The following is a 20,680-nucleotide window of genomic DNA, read 5'->3' on the forward strand; positions in this document are numbered from 1 at the left end:
GTTTCGTCAGGTTGCCTAAATAAAATGTGCTTCTAGTGGTAATATTTAAAGTATCTGGTTTTATTAATATTATTTAATGTGACTTAATCAACCTGAATACTTCAAGTTACACAGAACATATATATTTTTTAGGAATTTGATCAAGTTTAACTCCTATAAGCTCGATAAAATCCAGCATGAGAGTGTGTGTCTGCGGTGTGTGCTAGATATAGATTTGTGTCTGTATACATATATTCACTCAAATCAAACTGCAGAGTGCATGGGGGAGGTTGTACATTTCTATGGGGGAAGGGTATGTGTGTGTGTGTGTGTCTGAGTGTGTGTGTGTGTGAGGGGGTTGTTTGAATGTACTTAATAGGTAATATGGTGGGGGAAGGGAAGTTGACATTCAGGAGATGCCTGTTTCTGAGGTAAAGTTATGATTCAAGTATATACCGCACCGGCGGCACGTGCTCATTCAAATACACAACAGACAAAACAATAGGCAATCAACTTAACTGTTGCTTGTGCAATTAGAAACACTCATACACAACTACCTAAAAGAATCTGAGTCTTTGTTCAACCCCACATTTGTATATGTTATTTTGAACTTAATGTATTATTGATGTACGTGCAATAAATCGCCTAAATCACTGAACTTCAGCTCTGGGGAAGTTGGTTCAACATTTGTGGTGATATTTGTAGCTATCAGATGTATCACATTGTGAAATTCCATTGATTTTTTGGTTCTGTGTACATCCGTTGAAATAACATATCGACTAAAATGGAACTTCCCCATGGACACAACCTCCAACCAGACACCCTTCACGAACGAAAGCCTCATATGCACATAGTTTAAAATAGCGCAAGTGAACAAGTTCTGCAACTAGTTTACACTGTGTCAGCCAACTGAAATCGAGTCTATTTGTGAGTTTTCTCATGAAGTGATATGAGTGTTAGTCTGCCAACACAATGCTTCAAATGCCAGCTGATACTCAAAGGTTAATGGAATAGAAACCTCATTGTACATTTATTCACCCGATGTGGGCACCATATTGTTCTTTAACAAAATGTCAGCGTAGCTTAAATGTTAATGATTTCTCAAATTTCTCCAGGTCTGAATTTTGTTCTGCCACATTCGTCAGACTTCATATATGAGACTCATACGGGCATGTGTGTTGTTGTGGAAGTGGCAACTCAACTTTTGTCTCTTGGAAGCAGATGTTAGGCTATTGTAATCCATCCTTTCAATAATAAAAGAATAAAGTTAGATTTTATGGCTGTGACTGTCATGAAGCCAGAATGTTTTTTTTTTTTTTGGCTGCCAGTCACACATTGTTCAGAGATTAACAGCCTTTGAAAAAAAATGCTGACATGACTTTGACCACAAAAAAGCTGGCTGTTGTGTGCTCTAGCATTCAACATTCAGCGGGCCGTATCCAAACAGAACTAGAGCAGACTTTCTTTTAACTGTGGCTTTTGATGCAGAAAAGCCACTGTAATGATACATTCTGATTTGGTACATTCATCGACCACAAACATTATATCAACATCAGCGCTGCGTATCTCTATCATCATCAACCTCACCATCATCATCATAATCATCGATGAGAAATGATGAATAATGCCAATTTCTCCAGTGTAATTGACAAGAAATAGGACCACCTGCACCTCCTTCATTTCCATTTGTCGGAGGAGAATGTGGGCTGCTCATTTTTCCATTGAAGACATTATGGATGGCATTGTTTTTGTGTTTCTTTCAAGCTTTGATAATTAGTTGCCGAAAAATGTGATCGATAGATAGACAGACATATAGATAAATAGACAGACAGATAAACAGACATAAAGATAGAAAGCAGACAGAAAGACAGATAAATAGACAGAGAGACAAATAGACAGACAGATAAATAAATAGACAGATAAACACACATAAAGATAGAAAGCAGACAGAAAGACAGATAAATAGACAGAGAGACAAATAAACAGACAGATAAATAAATAGACAGATTAACAGACAGACAGACTAATAAGCTGACATATAAACGGACATACAGACAGAAAGCAGATAGACACAGATAAATAGACAGACAGACATGTAGATAAATTGACAGACAGATAAACAGACAGACAGACAAACAGACAGATAAACAGACAGACAAATAAAACATACAGGTAAATAGACAGAAGGCAGACAGACTGACAGATAGACACACCGACAGCAGATAAACAGACAGAGTAACAAACAGACAGACAGATAGACAGATAAATAGACAAAGAGACAAATAGACAGACAGATAAATAAATAGACAGATAAACACACAAAGATAGAAAGCAGACAGAAAGACAGATAAATAGACAGAGAGACAAATAAACAGACCGATAAATAAATAGACAGATTAACAGACAGACAGACAAATAAGCTGACATATAAACGGACATACAGACAGAAAGCAGATAGACACAGATAAATAGACAGACAGACATGTAGATAAATTGACAGACAGACAGACAGATAAACAGACAGACGAATAAAACAGACAGATAAATAGACAGAAGGCAGACAGACTGACAGATAGACACACCGACAGCAGATAAACAGACAGGGTAACAAACAGACAGACAGATAAATAGACAAAGACAGAAAGCAGACAGACAGACAGACAGATAAACACACAGCAGAAATACAGGCAGATAAATAGACAGACAAATAGACAGATAAACAGAGATACAGATAAACAGACATACAGCAGATAGGCAGACCGTTAAATAGACAGATAAAAAGACAGAAAGCAGATAGACAGATAAACACATATAGCAGATAGACAGACAGATATATAAATAGACAGACAAAAAAGCAGACAAACAGACAGACAGAAAGCAGATAGACAGACAGATACATAGACAAATAAACAGACAGAAAGCAGACAGACAGACAAATAAACAGACAGCTATATAGACAAACAGCAGATAGACAGATAAACAGACACAACAGGAAGACAGACAGGTATCTAGACAGACAGACAAATAGACCAGCAGATAAATAAACACACAGACAGACAGAAGACAGACAGATAGTCAGACAGACATACAAATAGACAGACAAACAGATACGGCAGACAGACAGACAAGACAGACAAATAAACAAGCATAGACAAAAAGCAGATAAACAGACAGATAAATAGACTGACAGAAAAATAGACAGATAAACATACAGATAGCAGATAAATAGGCGACAGACAGAAATACAAATATACAGACAGATATAAAGAAAGACAGACATAAATAGACATACAGACAGACAGACAGACAGACAGATAGAAATACAGACAGAAATATAAATTGACAGACAGACAGACAAACAGATAGACAGACAGACATGAATAGGCAGATATATAAGAAGACAGACAGTCAGATAAATTGACAGACTGATAAACAGACATACAGACAGATAAACAAGCAGACAGGCAGATAGAAGGACAGATGAACAGACATACATACAGATAAACAGAGAGATAAACAGATAGATACTGTATACAGATAGATATATAAATAAAGAGATTGACAGACAGAAAAACAGAAATAGACATACACACACACAGACAGACAAAGGAATAGACAGATAGTTAAATAGATAAATAGACAGACAGACTGATAAATAGACTGATAGACAGACATACAGACACATAAATACACAGACAGATAAAAAAGACAGACAGACAGACTTTGGGAATCTTTAATGCTTCTTCTATTGTACCATTGTAAACCCTCGTTCTGAAATCTTCATAAGTACATACTGTATTTTCCCTCCTGAAATCCTCCTAATAGCCTTTTTCACGTGGTGCAGTTTTGCAACATGACCCAGCACAGAACATTTCAAAGAATGCATATCCTGAATCTTCAGAGCAAGAAAAAACGAATAATCAAGAATGGTTCTAGCCCATCTCATGCTTGTGCACAGAGCTGCTTAATAGACTGTGTGCTGAGGTCTGGAGCGAGTACAGCGAAGCCTGTCAGCACTCTATTTTAATTCTGTAAAACCTGCATCTAGCTGCTATGAAATGACTAGGTTCATCTTCATCTTCTGATTATACATATTTCTAGATTGCCTGGCGTTTCAGACTTCTGATTACAGGAGAATAAATGATTCCATAAACCGTTCAGAAATGTTTTCAGTCTTCTGAAGGAAAAATCTCTGTTTATGCATGAAAACAGGAATCACGTTAGTTTTGCTTGGTTAAATAAAGGGAAAGGGAATTTTCATGTATTAATCCCTTTTTTATATTGTCAGTCAAAAGGATTTGATGTTTGTGCACACTTCAAGAAACATAAAAGAGCAATTACTAAACCTAAAGAAAAGCCTGAGAAAAATACTTACTTTAAAAGAACATTTCAGATGGCACATCTAAACTCTTCACTTTATAATCACACTACAATACAGTGTAAGTTTAATTATTTCATCTTTCAACACAGTGATGGTGTATTGTAGATCTTGTGGAAAACAATCCACATTTCTATGATTAGATCTTTTTTTAGCTGCTGTTTTCACATAGCTGTCATTTTTCTTTGTTTATTTTTGTTATAATGGTTGTACAGTGTCTGGATTTTCATTATTAGTACTGTATATCCTTGCAAAGGTATATTTCCAACTTGCATTTTTTTCCCCTTTAGCAAAGTTTGAAATCTAGGGATGTAACGGTATCAGAATTTCACGGTACGGTAATACCTCGGTATGAATGTCACGGTACGGTATTTATTGAATCATTTACAGGAAAAAACAAAACTTATGAAAATACTCCAAAAAAGTGCCAAAAGTGTCAGTGACATAAAAATTAGTCATCTATCTGTAAGCTTTGAAACAGGAACTTCAATTTTAATAACAAAAAAATATTAAACCATGTAAAAAAAATAAAGTTTCAATTTAGTATTGTTGAAAACTCTGAATCCAGTTATGTGCACAACAATGCACAACGTTACCCACTGCTGTCAACCTGGGCCAAGTCATATCTCTCTTGTCCCAGAAACCTCAGTCCCAAATGAGAGGTTTTTTTTTTCTGTTGCAGGGGACATTGTAAATGCCCAGAGATACCAGCTTTTACCAGATTATATTTATATGATAATTTTCCTTTAAACCCATCTCTATCTAAGTGAGTGAGTGATTAAATGTCAAGTTAACATATATATATATATATATATATATATATATATATATATATATATATATATTAAAGGAGACATATTTAAAAATGTAGTGTTGTAGTTCAATTTAAAGTTAGCTGCTAAGCCCACCCATGGCAAGCCCAGCATTTGAAACTGCTGTAGACACCTGTTTACCAAGCTAATATAGGCGATTCTAATGTGGTGAAAGACGCTCCTGTCAAAATATGTTCATACTGAAGAGCAACTAAACGGAATCTTCCGTCAGCATATGTCCATACAGTAAAATAGGCAAAGCGATGCAAATGGTGAAGCAGGAGCGCACCTCACAGCGCCCCCTGCGGCCGCTCAGCGCCACAGCCGCGTGTCCTGCGAGTCTTTTGTGTGTGAACACTGGCAAAGCGCTCGCTTCTCTCCATAGAGCAGTTACACTGAGCCACAGCTGCACCAAGAAGATACACATCTCTACTCACAGCAGTCAACACAGACTCACCAGATGCTCTTGTTCTCGCCAAACCTGAGCGCTTTCTTCCGCGGTAATTCTCAATTGTAAGACGCCTGAGGTAGAGGTTCATATAAAAGTTTTTGCGAAAACCGCGGAACGGATGTGAGGCGCAATAGAGAGCCTCTTTCAGTCTTCAGTTTGCACCTTCTTCTCTTATTTGCGTTGCGAATTCTGAGTAAGCGAGGAACACGTTTTCTAGTGGAAAGGCAATAGGGGCCGGTTGATGTTTTTACTGAAATGGACGTGAGATTTTATCCACAACCTCCACCACCATCAGCAACAGATCCTTCCCGACTGGGACAGTCGCACTATTCGGACTCTCCGTATTGCAATAAGGTAAAGCTTACTTCTTGATGCATGCTTTTAAATGATGTTTTATTTGACTTTTCGTTTGGATGAAGTTGAATGAAGAATGCTTCGACTTACTTGTTTAAAGTTTGCACTTCACTCGACTGTCACTGTGAGTCGGAGAAAGTGGAAGCTATTAAGCGCCAGACCACTTAATGCGTTCAAACCGGGTGACTTAGTTCATCAGTTAATTTCTCAACACACATAATCAAGTTTAACATCGGCAGCTTAATAGCAAACTTTAAAGATCGTTGTTTTGGGATGTCACAGTGACCGCGCGCGGAGTGCAGGCTACATTTCATGCAAATAATTAGATGCCACTAATAAAGTTGGTAGGCAGCAGCAGCGCGCGCTCTTACTCAAATACACCTGCTCATCACCAAACTCAAGGACGTCAACAACTGTTAGAACATCCACAAACTACATGTACAGTGTGTGTATATGCTTGTTATTGTGGTGTGCGTCATATTCGTGTTGTATACTTTACACCTCCGGCATTACTTTATCCTCCAAGTCCCTGAGGAACAACAGAAATATGTGGGGTTTGTATTCCTCTATTTCTCCTAATGATGGTGCTGTTACTGTGTATGTGTGTGTGTGCAGTGCATGTGCGCAGGATAAAGAGAGGGAGAGAGAGAGAGTGTGTGTATGTGAATGAGGAGGGGGTAGGGTTACTGTGGGGTGATGGAGTGGGGGTTGGGGTTGTATTATTCCTTTCAATGCTTCTTGATTCACTGCCATAGGTCTCATATCCATGTCTAAGTGCACAGTGAAATGTTTTATGGATGAATCACATTTTTAGTGACAGGCCTTATTTAAAAAAAGAAATCCTTGAAAGCGCTGTTTCATTGCATTGTTTCAGTGATTCATTTGTTAGATGTAATTTTGATGTGCGGCAGTAAATTGTTAATATCTTTGCTGAGTTTATAAAACCAGAGAGGAGAGAAAAGAGGTTGGCGGGGGTAGGAAGGAAAGGAAGAGGGAGGGGAAGGGCTTTCAGATATAATCTATATAGTGTAATTTTACTGCAGAGGCAAGTCAGCCTATATCAACTCCACTCGAGATTTTTCATCTTAGCAATTCAGAAAGAGAGGGAGGAGGGGAGCTGGAGTTGGAGGAGTGAGAAAGAAAGAGAGAGAGAGAGAGAGAGAGGGGGTGGTAGTTGGTGGTGGTGGTGGGGTACACAGCAGAGCAAACAAGTGAGATTGTGATAGTGGTGTGTGGTATCTCCAGAACAAATAGACAGAAATTGATGGTATGTGGCTAAACGGGGGTCACGCTGCCAGTGGGACTGATTCAGTCTGTGCACATAGTCCCCCACCTGATTACCTTTCTCCCTACCTGCTCTCCTCCGATCCCAGAAGACTGCGGTCTGCGCTCTTTCTGTTTGATGTGGACGGAAAGATATCAAAACAAGCACTGTATCTTACAGCTATGGATTTGAGTCCCGAGACTTATGCTGGTTTAATAAGCGTTCAGTTGCAATGCACTTTGTTGTGGATTTTCTGCAGTTCAGCAAAACGTGTAACTGCAGGAAGGTCTGTGTTCGTGTAGCGCGATGCTTTCTGTGCAGTGAAAGGTACATGTTTTGAGTTGTGAGGGGGGAAAAAAAAAAGAGGGAACTTTGAACACACTTAATGCTCCACACTTCCTGTGCTTGGTGCTTATCGTGGTACCCGCTCTGGCATTTTTGTTAGACACAGTGTTGCTTTTGCTGAGAAAATGTTTGCTGAGCAAATAAACGCAGAAGCAATTAAATTTGAATTTGAAGACCCCGTAGAGGACTCTTTGAATCTGAATCTGCACCTTGGATGTGTGCTTTAATACATAAGCGTTGCTGTTAAGCAAGTCAAGAGTGGTCTTGAGGGGTATTCTGGAGAGAGAGAGAGAGAGAGAGAGAGTAAGCGAATGAGTGTGGCATCATGGGTAGGATTGGATTACAGTCTGTTTAGGATTATGAAAACCGGCAGAGATGCAGCCCCTGACCATTAATGGCCAACAAAACTACTCTGCTGAAGCCGACCTATATCAAAGTCAATGATTTATTTCATGCCTAATGACTTTCAGCTGGTGCTCAAGTCGCTGCTTTAATGGAGTTTGCAGGCTCGAAGTTGTTACAGCCAATGAGATAATGCAAGCAAGCTGTTAACACTACGCATGACTCATTGTCTTGTAAGTCCATCGTTGATGTGGTTTTAAAGGATGGTGATAGCTTGTACATTCCCAAACGTGACATGTTTTTGCTTGTTTACGGTCTGCAGTCTTGAGTGCTGTCAGGTGATGGGATGGCAGTAGTCCAGTTTAGCTAATGGACTCGGTGTCATATAAAAGTCCAAATTTAATTAAGGTCCTGTTGATAGCTGGTGTTCAGATACGTTTTGATGATGCAATTACAAGTCGAAAACGACAAATACAGGTCTAAATAAGTTATAAATGGTTCACCAGATCCAAATGTAGCCGAAAACGTAGTGTGAATGCACATATGGTCAAATCACTTGTTGTGGCTGAGTTTCAATCAGCCACAACAGACCACTTTCTCTCTGTCCGCTGACCTAATTCTTAAACATTGCAGGCTGTGTTGTTGACGTGCGCTATTATTTGATTTGACAGTTCTGTCCAAATAGCACCCTCAAAATTAGATATTACCAATAATTTGAATGGTCGGTCATCATAATATAGTTGTAAATGAAACGTTTTAGACTACAGTATATTTAATTTTAGAGCTGGGGGGATATGGCAAAACTGCACAATTATTTTCTATATTAAACGATAACGATTTATATTTCAATTTAAGTTTTTAATGCTTCCACTTTTTAAAAAAGTATCCCAACAAGTCCACAAAAATTACAGGTTTCATTAAATACCATTTTAAATTTACTGAGCTATTGTAAACTTTGACCACGACACACTCTCTGCTTTCTGCAATACAGGGTGATGCAGCAAAAATCATTCGGCCTCTAATATCTACACAATTCAATTTTTGCTGTTCGATTGGCTCTTAGGATGAATATTGAATAAAAAGTCCATAGCTTATCATTTTCATAAGCATACATTTTATTGTGATTTGATATAATATCGTTTAGCGCCCTAAGCCTACTTTCCACTTAACACAAGAACTACAAAGGTGGTCATTATGACCTTTATATGATCTTTGTAATTTAATAGCGTTGTTGAAATAAAACACAAATATCTATAATTCACTGACTTTTACTAAATATGCATATATTTCCTTCTGACGTTGTTATTTTATTAAAATTACAAAAGAGTTATGGTTATTTGTACCTAGAACTATAGTGGTAAAAATGACCGCATGCAGTTCAGTTGTCTGCTGCATTTCCCCGTGACTTTAAATATGCGTGACTCTGTTGCCTAGCAACTTCCTGCTTACAAAAACATAACTTTCTGTTGACGAAAACATAACTTTACTTCAGATATGTCTTTCAAAATAGCATCTTCAGTGCTGTAAAAAAGGCTTCTTTACTGCTTGACAAAGTAAAAATGAAAGTGAGTTGTGGACATTTACGGGTGGTCTAACTTAGTCTAACTATACATTTATAGGCTGTATTACCAAAAAGATTTTTAGGGTGATGACAAAACTAAACTTGATGACAGATGTGTCAATCCTAATTGTAATATCTTAATAGAAGCTTTGAATGTGAATATGTCAATATGACTAGAATTCTGGTAGTTCCAGTGTTAAACTGCCTGGCATCATTGTATGAAACTACCAGCAAGTCAAATGTAGCCATGCACATAACTACTGTTTTTACATGTCTAAAATGTGTAATATGACTGTGTTATACCACTTTCCTCACAATGTAATGTCTAGAGTCATCAAACGATTATTTTAGTCAACTATAATCTTGAGTCACCCCAGGACACCATAACGACCCCTGATGTCTCCCCACTATCAGACTTAAAGGACCTATTATGACCTTTTATGCAAAAATCACTTTTTAAAGTTTTAAGCATAGTTTTGTGGAAGAATATAATCTAGCCTATAGCCCATAGCCTATAGTGGTGAAAATGAATTAATTCAGACAGTCATAAAAACAGTCTGCAGAAACACTTTGATTGTTCACTTCATCTGAGGGGAAAGTCCCGCCAATTAGTGACAATCTCTCCCTCATTAGCATAGACAGCTCTGAGTGAGAAGAAGTCGTCCGGCAATAGAGTTTTCGCTAAAGATAATGTGAGCAAACTAGGAGACATTATAAATGTTGAGTTTTAGGGTGCTTTCACACCTAGACATCGAAGCCTGTCTCGTTTGGCATATGTGAATCCAGCAATCGGTCTGAGATTGCCTGAATAAGGTGGTCTCACCTTGATTGAAACAAACTCGGGAGCGGATCGATTGCAGTGAGAAAGCGATACGAATCGAGCCCGGCTATATCACAGTGTATCATGCATATGTCTAGGCATATATAAGGCTATATGAAGAGAGAATTATGAGTAGGGCAGGAGGTCATTTCTACCGATAAATGTGCGTTTCATTTAAAACCCTATAATGCATAAGCCAACTGCTATGTGTGACAAAGTCTTATCTCTGATTCAGCTTTTCGATTATGATGTCTTTATTGCTCATCTTTATAACTTAAAATAAGGGTGCATGACAGCTGAGCGGGACTCTGCAAAATAAACCCTGAAACTGACCAATGTGAGGAGAGTTTACTCGCACGTGACTTGTTTTAGCTATTTTGGCCCATTTAGAATCTTTTCAGTGTGAAAGCGAACCGCACCGAGAACAAAGCGCAACATTGTAACAATTTTAAACCCTGTTTTGGAACAAATTAATCGATTCACAGGTGTGAAAGCACCCTTAGAATGAAATGGACACTGTAAGTCTTCTCAGCCACTTCTTTTGACATTTTCATTGATAACATTGATGATGCATAGGCGTCTGTAGCTCCACCATCTTTTGAACAATAGTACATCATTTCATTTGAATTTAAAGTTAAAGTTACCAAAATGTCACAATTTGGATCAAAACTTAAAAGGGACAGTTTCTAAAAGTTAAAAAAATAATTTATGGGGTACTTTGATCTAGGAACATCAGATACTAATTTTACATCTTGTAAAAAGTGGCTTCATAGTTCCTTTTTAATGGTAGACAATATGACAAAATGTAATATCAAGATGTAAGTCATGTCATATCCTGATTATGATAAATCACTTTTGCAACCCTGTTGTGATCTGCAAGATTGCTGTCATCCAAATGATGAAAAGGTATTGCTATAAACAATTTATTTTGTGAGACCATGAAATAAACAATAGAGCGTTAAGTGAAATAGTAAACTTTTTAGTATATTTTTTATATTCTAATCAGGCTCACCAATATTCATGGGATTTAGTGCCTCCAATAACTGTTTGGCATTCAGTACTATTGCCTGTTTGGTGAGATAAAGCCTTTTTAGTCATTTTCTTGGATCTGTGTGATTGTTTTGACAATTTTCTCTTCTGCGAAGTAAAAGCTTTTCCATTTTAGTGTATCACCAACATATAAACATACCCTAAATATTTCTTCTACTTTTTTTTTTCGAGGATAAAAGCATTAGGCTCATTAAAAGATTATTTAATTGCCTCTGCAACTGCAAATAATAGAAAACCAGGCCTGAGGATTTTTATCGAAACACATTTTTAATACCCAGCAAACAGATGGCTTCGGCTTTTTCTCTTCCCGTTTTGTAGACACAGACACCTATAAACATTTGTCAGTGGAAACTGACAAAATTAAATACAAGCTCTTTGATTTAAATTATGGACTACAGTCTCCACATGAATCTTCTGTGGTTTTTAAGTCTTTGTGAAAAAAAAATGTTAGTACATTCCAAATGTGATTCTGCTCTTAAGGAGATTACATTAAAAACGGATGAGAAATGAGATATCCCAAATATGTATTGCTGTCATGGGCCACGCTCTGTAATATAAAGTCTTCTGTGTGCGTGTCTTAGCCACAGGCATTTTCAATTAAGTAGAAATTACTGAGATCTTTGGTGGTCCTGGATGTCAGAGGGTCCCAGGATGTCGACCCTGACATAATACGCTGTCTATTGTGTTTGTTAGTCAAGAGCAGTACTCAAACCCCTCTCTAAAACTGCCCCCCTCCCAAAACAACAGTGCTTCTGCTTTAGCTGAAATGATCATTACACGCATGTGCATTTTTAACAAAGGAGCTAACGGACTTATCATCAGAGCACTGAAAGTGGAAGGAGAGGAGCTAGCGCTGGTAATCTCTGTTTACCAGGTCAGTGCTTCTCAGAAAGAGTGATGTGATGACAGGGTGAGACTGAGTGGGCATTTCATTGGTGCCCCCCTCCTGCCTCGGCCTTTAGAGCACTGATCAAACCACACTCCTAAATGTGAGAGGAAATCAATGCGGGCAGCAGTCTGTTTGTATCTGCTGTTGTATCGTTCACATGATGCCATGATGGTAAGTGGTTGGTTATTGTTCTTGGCTCAGACTGGAGAATATAAATATAAATCATGCGGGACCTTTGACGGATTATGATGGTGTTTTGTTATTGTGTGTATGGCGATGTGACTTTCTGAATGTTACTGTTTACCTCAGCTTGTGTGGTTATTCTTCATGTGGCTTTCTTTTCATCACCTTTGATTTTACAATGCTTTAATGCTTCTTTAGGTTGGGTATTAACTTTATATCCAACTGTTTTGATCATTGTTTAGTAGTATGATTACTGGAGTTGAATATTTCATAGCTTAATTATAGACTGTGAATGATAGTTCAGCTTTTGCAGTTAATTATTTTATAACTTTTATTATAAAACTAACCATACGTCTTTCTTTTGAGAACTTTTAGATATGGCTGGTGGACGAACATAAAATTAACTTATCAGAAAAAGTAAATAGTTTTAAATAAACACAGTATATTTAATGCTAGTGGTAATATTTAATGTTAGTTACTAAATCACAATTCACAAATATGATTTAAACATACATTTTGATGACTTGATTATTAATATCTAGCACATGGGGTTTCCAAATTTTTCAGCCCACGACCCCCAAAATAACAATGCCAATGCCAACCCCCAATATCCTCTGAGGAGGTAATAAATATATAAACCTTGCACACAACGGCGCACAAATACCATAAAGCCCAAGTCTATTCATTTTTTAATTTTGGAGAACATCACTCAGAGACCATCCTCCATATCATTTGTGGCCTGTATTTATTTTTGATGTACGTGAATGCCGTAAAGGTGTCAGAAAGTGTTGCAATGTGTTACAATATGCTGCATCCAACGGTTTTGCTGTGCCTTTAATATAACGTAATCACCAAGGAGTTGCACAGCTGATGGCTTTTTATATGCATGTTTTTTCATGTTTACTATTAACATGTTAACAATGCTACTACTAATTTTGTTCTTCAGTGGGTTATGGATAAAATATGAATTCGATTTTTGGAAATCACCAAGCGACCCCGCTACCACCCCCCCCCTCCCAAAAAATTGTCTTGACCCCCACTTTGGGAACCAGAGATATAGTATAAAGACTGTTTTCTCTTACAAATCTGACTTTTATTTTTGAATTGCTGAGTTGATATCTGCAAATTCTTTTCCCCATGACTGTTCATAGGAAGTAAAGTTAAAATGATTACATTTAAACTCAAACTTACAATTCTGAGACAAGAAGAATGGAAATTTTATAATTGTTTAAACCATTTAAAATGCATTTTATATAAAAATTGGGCTGGACTAATAAACTATATTATATCAAATTGCGATAAAATTTATGTCGATTACAATGATAAGCTCTGGACATTTTTACTCGATATTGATCTAAGAGCTAATCACACAGCAGATGGAAAAGAACAACAATGGAAATTCTAAAGTGTATTGATATTAGAGATGCACAAAATTTTCAGCCACCAAAATGTATCGGCCACCGAAAATAGGTTATGTTATTTAATGGACCCTCTAATTTGTGGCATCATATATATATATATATATATATATATATATATATATATATATATATATATATATATATATATATATATATATATATATATATATATATATATATATATATCTTTCAAGAGTTCTCCCTTAGCTGATGAGTGATTATAGAGTGTGTTTGGCATGCTGTCCTGGGAGAGAGCCCTGAGCTCATGAGATCCTTAAGACAAAGATGGCTAAGGTAAGATACTCTGGTTATTTATAGTGATTCAGGAATGGTCTGATTGGTGGATCGTGCGTTAGCTAATGAGGAACCAGCTGCTATCAACAGATTGATCAAGATTGCATTTTTGCCTTATCGCCCAGCCCTATTTAAAAAATGTTCATGTTACATTTAACATTTAATCTGTTGATTACCAGAGGTGGTTATGAAATATAAACACATCAAACCAAAAAATCACACGCCTGTTCAGTCTTTTGCCCAATTATGGGCATTAATAAAATTTATGTTGGATGTAAGCATGTGTAAAGTAGCGTTTAGGGTTCTATCACCTCTATGTTTGAATAGTTTTAAAAGCATCGTGTTACTCTCAAAATGGCTCGCTTTTCCCTTTTAAAGAGAGATGTCCTTTCACTGATGGATGGCTGGGAGTTTTTCCTATGTCAACAGCGTATGTCAACATTACACCAGCCGGCCACACATGGATGGATTGTCATAAATGTGAGATGTTTACATAGGCTGTGATCTTTGCTCGTGTTGTGCCTAGGTCAAGCTCCAAGCACAACACAAAGCAGAGCTGCACATCATTGACGTTACTTTGTTTTCCTCATGCTTTTCTATACAATGACGTCTCCACACCAGCCATGCTTGGCAGATATCTTTGAGAATCATGGTTTATGATTCTGGTAACACTTTTAATGAACCCTGTATTTATAATTCGTCATGTGGATACTGTATAAATTCAATAAGCTTTGTAAACAACCTTATAATATGTTGTAATATCCATAAAGATTTAAAACACCAGTGACAATATGGTATAATACTAACATACAGGATTTGTTGTTATAACTTTTAAGAGTGCGATGCTTTATAACACCAGATGGAGACTGCTTATGTAAGGTCTGCACAGTATTGTACTTCATCATGCTTTGTACTTTTGAACTCTAATTTGCTTTGTAAAATTTAACTCTAATTTTATGTTAAGGGAAACTTTTTAGGACCACTTCTTTATATCTTATAAGAATACTAAACTTCCGTCACTTTACTTCCACTTTTTTTTTTTTTTTTAGAAATAGGCTTATTGTACCTCTACCCTTGAGTTAAACATTTGAGTTTGACCATTTTTTAATTCATTGAGCACTTTTAGCTTAGCTTAGCATAGATAATTGAATTGAATTAGACCATTAGCAAAAATATATTGTGAAAAATGTTGAAAGCGGTAGCAATCGTCTTCCATAGTATTTATTTATTTCTTCCGTATATATCATATTTTTCCCTATAGATGTCAATGGCTGCTTTTGAACCACTTGGAGAATGAGTAAATCATGTCAGAATTTCAATTTTTTGGGTGAACAATTCCTTTAAAGCAGAAAAACACTTTTATGCTGCTGTTTTGAATGTTTAAAAGTAAAAGGCAGCACATATACTGTGCAGATTTCAAATAAATAATATTAAGATATAATCCATTATAAAACAAGTGGATTATGTGATATCCTAACAGGCACACAACATCACAAGACATTATTTTTAGGTTAGATTTAGGTCATGACGTCAGGTGACCAAAATTCAATGTCTAGCCAGCATCTAAGGACATCGTTACTTTGACATCCAATAACAATGGATTTTAGGCTGTGTTGGAAAGTTACCAAAATCCAATGTCTGAAAGATGTCATAGTGGTAACGTCCACACAACCTCAAGGTGTAACATGATTAGACTTTGATATTTGGTTGATTTTGGGTTGATTTTAGGTTGGAAGATGGAAATTGATGTCGGCCTGATGTTAGATTCTGATGTCAACCTGATTTTCATTTCCAAACTAAATCCAACGTACCCAAGACTTTGAGCACGGTGGGGTACAATAGCAATATGAAATCATGTTGACTTCCTGTGCCTGCAGGGATGAATCTCTCCTAATAGTTACACCAAAAAAGGTTTATTGGTGTAACGTTTATTTATGGTACAACATGCTACAAGTCCTTAAAAAAGCATTGTAATAACGGTGTTATAATGCACCATACTACTAAACCACAAATAGCTGTTAAAACTGTTACAACCACAAATAGGCAGTGGTGGAGAGTAGCTACCTACAGGAAATTCAGCTATTAGCTTGGCTACATTTTTCAGTAGCTTGACAGTGGCTCAGCTACTTATGATACAAAGTAGCTAGCTACTTTTTTTCAGCAAGTAGAGGAATAGCTTGACAACAGCTACATTTCAATTAGACATCCTGCAATGGTCTGAAGCAGTACAGCATAGACAGAATCTATCAATAAATCAAACATTTCATGGTTTTACATATATATATTTTTATTTATTACTGCTATTTTATAACAAGAGGTCAATCCATAAAGTACTCTAACAGTAAATTTTCTTACCAAAATGGTGCAAAATGTCACTTTGCTGTTGTAGTTGTTGAGAAAATGCTACCATGTGCTGAATCTAATTGAATTATTTTGTTATTGCAATGCTACGTGTGTTGTTAATTATTGACAGAAATGTGAAAACTATCTGTAATAATTTAGCTTTGACATCCTTATTTAATTGTTTTGAGTATTAAATATTTCACTTAAAATGAGTGGCGCTTCTAGCTTGAATACAGCACCCTCCACCACTTGTGTTGTAACTTGTTGTGAATATTTATCAAATTACAGAGCATATTACAATATTGTTTATGAGACTTTATGTATGTATTATAATGCATTAAGAATGATAAAATGTAAGCATTATAAGTACTGGCTTTTTACTTTTTAAGTACTGGTAAGTGTTACCATGGTTTTTCATAGTCACTGCAGCAATTTATGAGCAGTTTCAGGCTGAAGTCTTAACATCTCTAGTAACTTACTGTTATCTTTGCATCAGACGCTAATCCAGTTGTCAGCTTTAATAAAGTGAAATGTACACTTGCTGAAAGGAAAATATGTACACGGCGAGATCCAATTATTGTTTCGTCTCCTCAATATCCATATATTTTCATTTAAGGTCAACTTAATTGCATCCAAATTTGGTCTTGCTGGTAACAAAAGCCATTACTGTTTGAGTTCCTGTTCAGTGGCTAGCTGGCACGCTTCACTGGCTACTGTCAAAAAGGATTTACTTCTGATTGACAGCCTCACTGGAATGTGAATGGAGTTTTTAATTGCATATCATGTGTGCATATCTAAAGAGACAGGCTCTGTGGCTCGGACTACTGTTCATTACCAATCTACAGGTCAACGTACAACTCAACTACACAACGATAAACACAAGCACACACTCATTATATAAGGCCATTACGTGTGGGCTTGTTTCATCGCACTTCCATTATGTGGTGGTAGAAAATCTGCTCAGTTTGTTTGCTTTGACTTTACAGACATGTCCACGTATAATTTGCCTGCATGTGGATATTAAATACATAATATGCTGTCCAAACAGGAACTGTAGCTCAGCACCAGTGTATTTGCAGATCATAAATGGTGCTCTCTATCAGCAACCCAACTGTGATATCATGAAACTCCAGCCATGTTTTTATTGGTCTCTAATACTTGGATACCCAACGTGACTGATCAAGCCTAGCTTTAAAAAACAGCAACACAAACAAACATTAACATATATTTAATCCTTTAATATGACTTTGTTCACATATTTACTGTCATATGATAGATTTAGCTTTGTGTGAAACAAGCTAAATTTGAAGTCGTTAATCAGACGATCTTCCTCTTTTTTTTTCTCATGATTCAAACTAATGTTTCAAATTCATATAAATATAAATGAAATAACAATAAATAATTAAATAAACATGAATTTTTAAATGTAAAAAGTATCTTTAAATAAAAAAAGATTAGAGAATGTTTTACAAAATTAGAAATAATTTATAGAAATAAATTCTATAAAACAAAATATTAAAATATTATTGTTAATATAATTGTTATTAGTATCTATCTTTATATCCAGCCCTCCTGGTAAATTTGAATTCAACTTCAAATATTTCCCAAGTACTGTTTAACAGAGAGACATTTGTAAGCATGCAACTTAACTCTTTAACTGCCCTACCAAGGGAAAAAATGGATTGCATTTCTTAACTCCTAATGTGGCTAGTTAACACACTCAATGCACTTTCACATCTTATAAGTTCTAAAATATCAACCTCTACGTAATGGTTTATATGGCGGTTTATGGTAAAAATACCCAACTTAATACATATACTATGAAAAATCTGAAAATATGAAGTGTAAGAATTTATTTAAAAACAAATCTTATTTTTGAACACTAAATCACCTTTATTTTTTGAAGTATGCCATCAAATATTTCAGATTTTCATTTAACATGTTTTCGTGTTTTTTTAATACAATAAAACCAAAATCAAGTGTAGTAGTAGTTTTTTGTAAACCAACAATGCTGTGTGTGTGGTTCATTCGGCTGTGGTGACCCCAGACTAATAAAGTGACTAAGCTGAAATGAAAATTAATGAATAAATGAATGACTGAACAATGCTGTGTAGTTTAATCCATTCTTTAAAGCAATCATTCTTTTAAATGACTTTTACAGTTGTTATTTAAAACAGTCTGAAAATGGTTAACCATTTGGTGGAGCAGGCAGTTAAAGGGCTAAAGGTTTAACTAGGTTAACTAGGCAAGTTGAGTTAATAAAGCAAGTCATTGTACAACAGTGGTTTGTTCTGTAGGCCATTGAGGAAGAAAAAAAGACATTTCTTAAGCGGGCTAATAATATTGACCATAACATTTTTAAATAAATTAATAAAAACATCTTTTGTTCCAGCCAAACTAAAAGAAATACGATTTCTCTTGAAGAAAAACTTGTATAATAGGAAACAGCTAGAAATAGAAAATTCACGGGAGAGTTAATATTATTGCCTTCAACAGTACGTTTATATAAGATAATTAGTTTTATATATAATATTTTAATAATTTGTTTATATATAAACTAATGTAACTGGTAGAGTGTCACATATTAGTGATGAGTCGTTCATTTTTAATACATTTTTTGTGTGACTTGAAAATAATGAGTCCTCTTAAGGAGTGATTCGTTTATTTGCGCATGCACACATTTGTGTAAGTGGAGTAGAAGATTAGTTTCTTTTTCAAGCCTTCTATCGGGTTTGGGTCGTTCATTCATCACGTGAAAGACAGAAGCCAATTCTAAGCAGTCAGACCGGAAAAAGATTTGATCCGTTCATCTCTCAAGTCCTCAGTTTGAGTCGTTCTTTCATCTTGTGAAAGACAGAAGCCAATCATATGCATTTTTTGCCGAAAAAAGATTTGATTCGTTCATCTCTCGAGTCCTCAGTTTGAGTCGTTCTTTCATCACGTGAATGACAGAAGCCAATCGTATGCATTTAGAGCTGGAAAAAGATTGGATCTGTTCAGTTCTCGGATTTGAGTCATCTCTCTTTACATGCTGTCACGTGATGAACGAATGACTCAAAAAACAGAAGTCTCGAAAGGTAAACTAATCATGGCTCCTTTTGTCTCAGACTGTGTGCTTTGGTTAAGCTAATATGGAACTGTGTGACGTGAAATAACCAAATGAATTAACCCAATTAAATTTGAAGACCTGTCAGAAGAGGTGGGCTGACATAATCATAGACGAAAGACCAAGTAAACAAAAAATGATTATTTTCTTTCTTATAGCATTCTTTAAGACTTGTTTGTAGTATGATTAATGTTTTGTGTATTTGTAGATGTGTTTAAAAAGCAACTCATATAATTTGAATAATATTTTGGCAAATTAAACGAAATGACTCGTAAAAAGATTCATTCATCTCACTGAATGAGACTCAAAGATCCGAGTCAGTAAAATGATCCGAACTTCCCCTCACTATCACATATCTGACCGAACTATATCCTTTCTATTAAATTCCATATCAGTGGAATAAATAAAAAAATAAAACCTTGATCTAGTTAACCGTAAAGGTACACATTTGTGTTAGTCTTAGCCATTTGCTTTCCTTCAAATGTATTTGAAATGTGTAGTTTCATGCCTCAGTCGCTTCCCTACAGTGAGGTGTACAGTTGGATAAAAAATCCCTGGCACTGGATGGTTTCTCTGGATAGAGAGAGTGTAATCAGTGCACCTCTAGTCCAGAATGATTGCCGGTCATGATCTCCAAGCCCACAGAAGTGTTGTTAATTATGCTGGAAGAATGATTATTGTTGTCACTGCTCGTTCCACAGACCCAGAGGGCCAAACCTGAAAAACAGATTCGAGGAAAATAATGTGCTATCCGCAATCAGCCGAGGTGGTTTGGGAAATCTATCAGTGCTCCTATTAAATGCGAAATGACAAAGAAAGATCTGCATAAGTGGAGTATGTTGTAAAAGAAGCGAAAAGAGCTTGTCATAGTCACTCAGAAGGGACCTGCGCTGAAGTGCTAAGACGTTATTTTGTAGGATGAAAAAGGAGAATTCTTGCCTGCTTGGTATGTTTTTTTTTTTTTTGTCTTTGTCACTGTGGAAAAAAAAAAGCGCAAGGCCTTAAATGTCAGCATTCCTGTGAGAAAGACAGCACTCAGTTGCAAGTTTGCGGCCTCGAATATTTTGTGATATGTTTACATCGTCTGC

At 36.2% G+C, this 20,680-nt stretch overlaps 1 protein-coding gene across 15 annotated transcripts in view; it reads left to right on the top strand.

The window, feature by feature from the left end:
• Positions 1–20,680, top strand: part of tox (thymocyte selection-associated high mobility group box) — a 606,421-nt gene that overhangs the window by 100,607 nt on the left and 485,134 nt on the right. For 4 of the 15 annotated variants that reach the window (XR_015477897.1, XR_015477898.1, XM_087239880.1 and 1 more), the window contains 1 exon segment: positions 5,529–5,974. The exons of 9 other annotated variants lie outside the window; for them this stretch is intronic. Coding sequence is in view for 4 of the 6 variants with exons in the window: in XM_087239880.1 (XP_087096006.1) it covers positions 5,876–5,974 (99 nt within the window). In the remaining 2 variants the exon portion in view is untranslated. 15 annotated transcript variants of the gene reach the window in all.

Source organism: Danio rerio, chromosome 2 (genome assembly GCF_052040795.2).
Source record: "Danio rerio strain M-AB ecotype USA chromosome 2, GRCz13ab, whole genome shotgun sequence".
NCBI classification, from domain to species: Eukaryota; Metazoa; Chordata; class Actinopteri; order Cypriniformes; family Danionidae; genus Danio; species Danio rerio.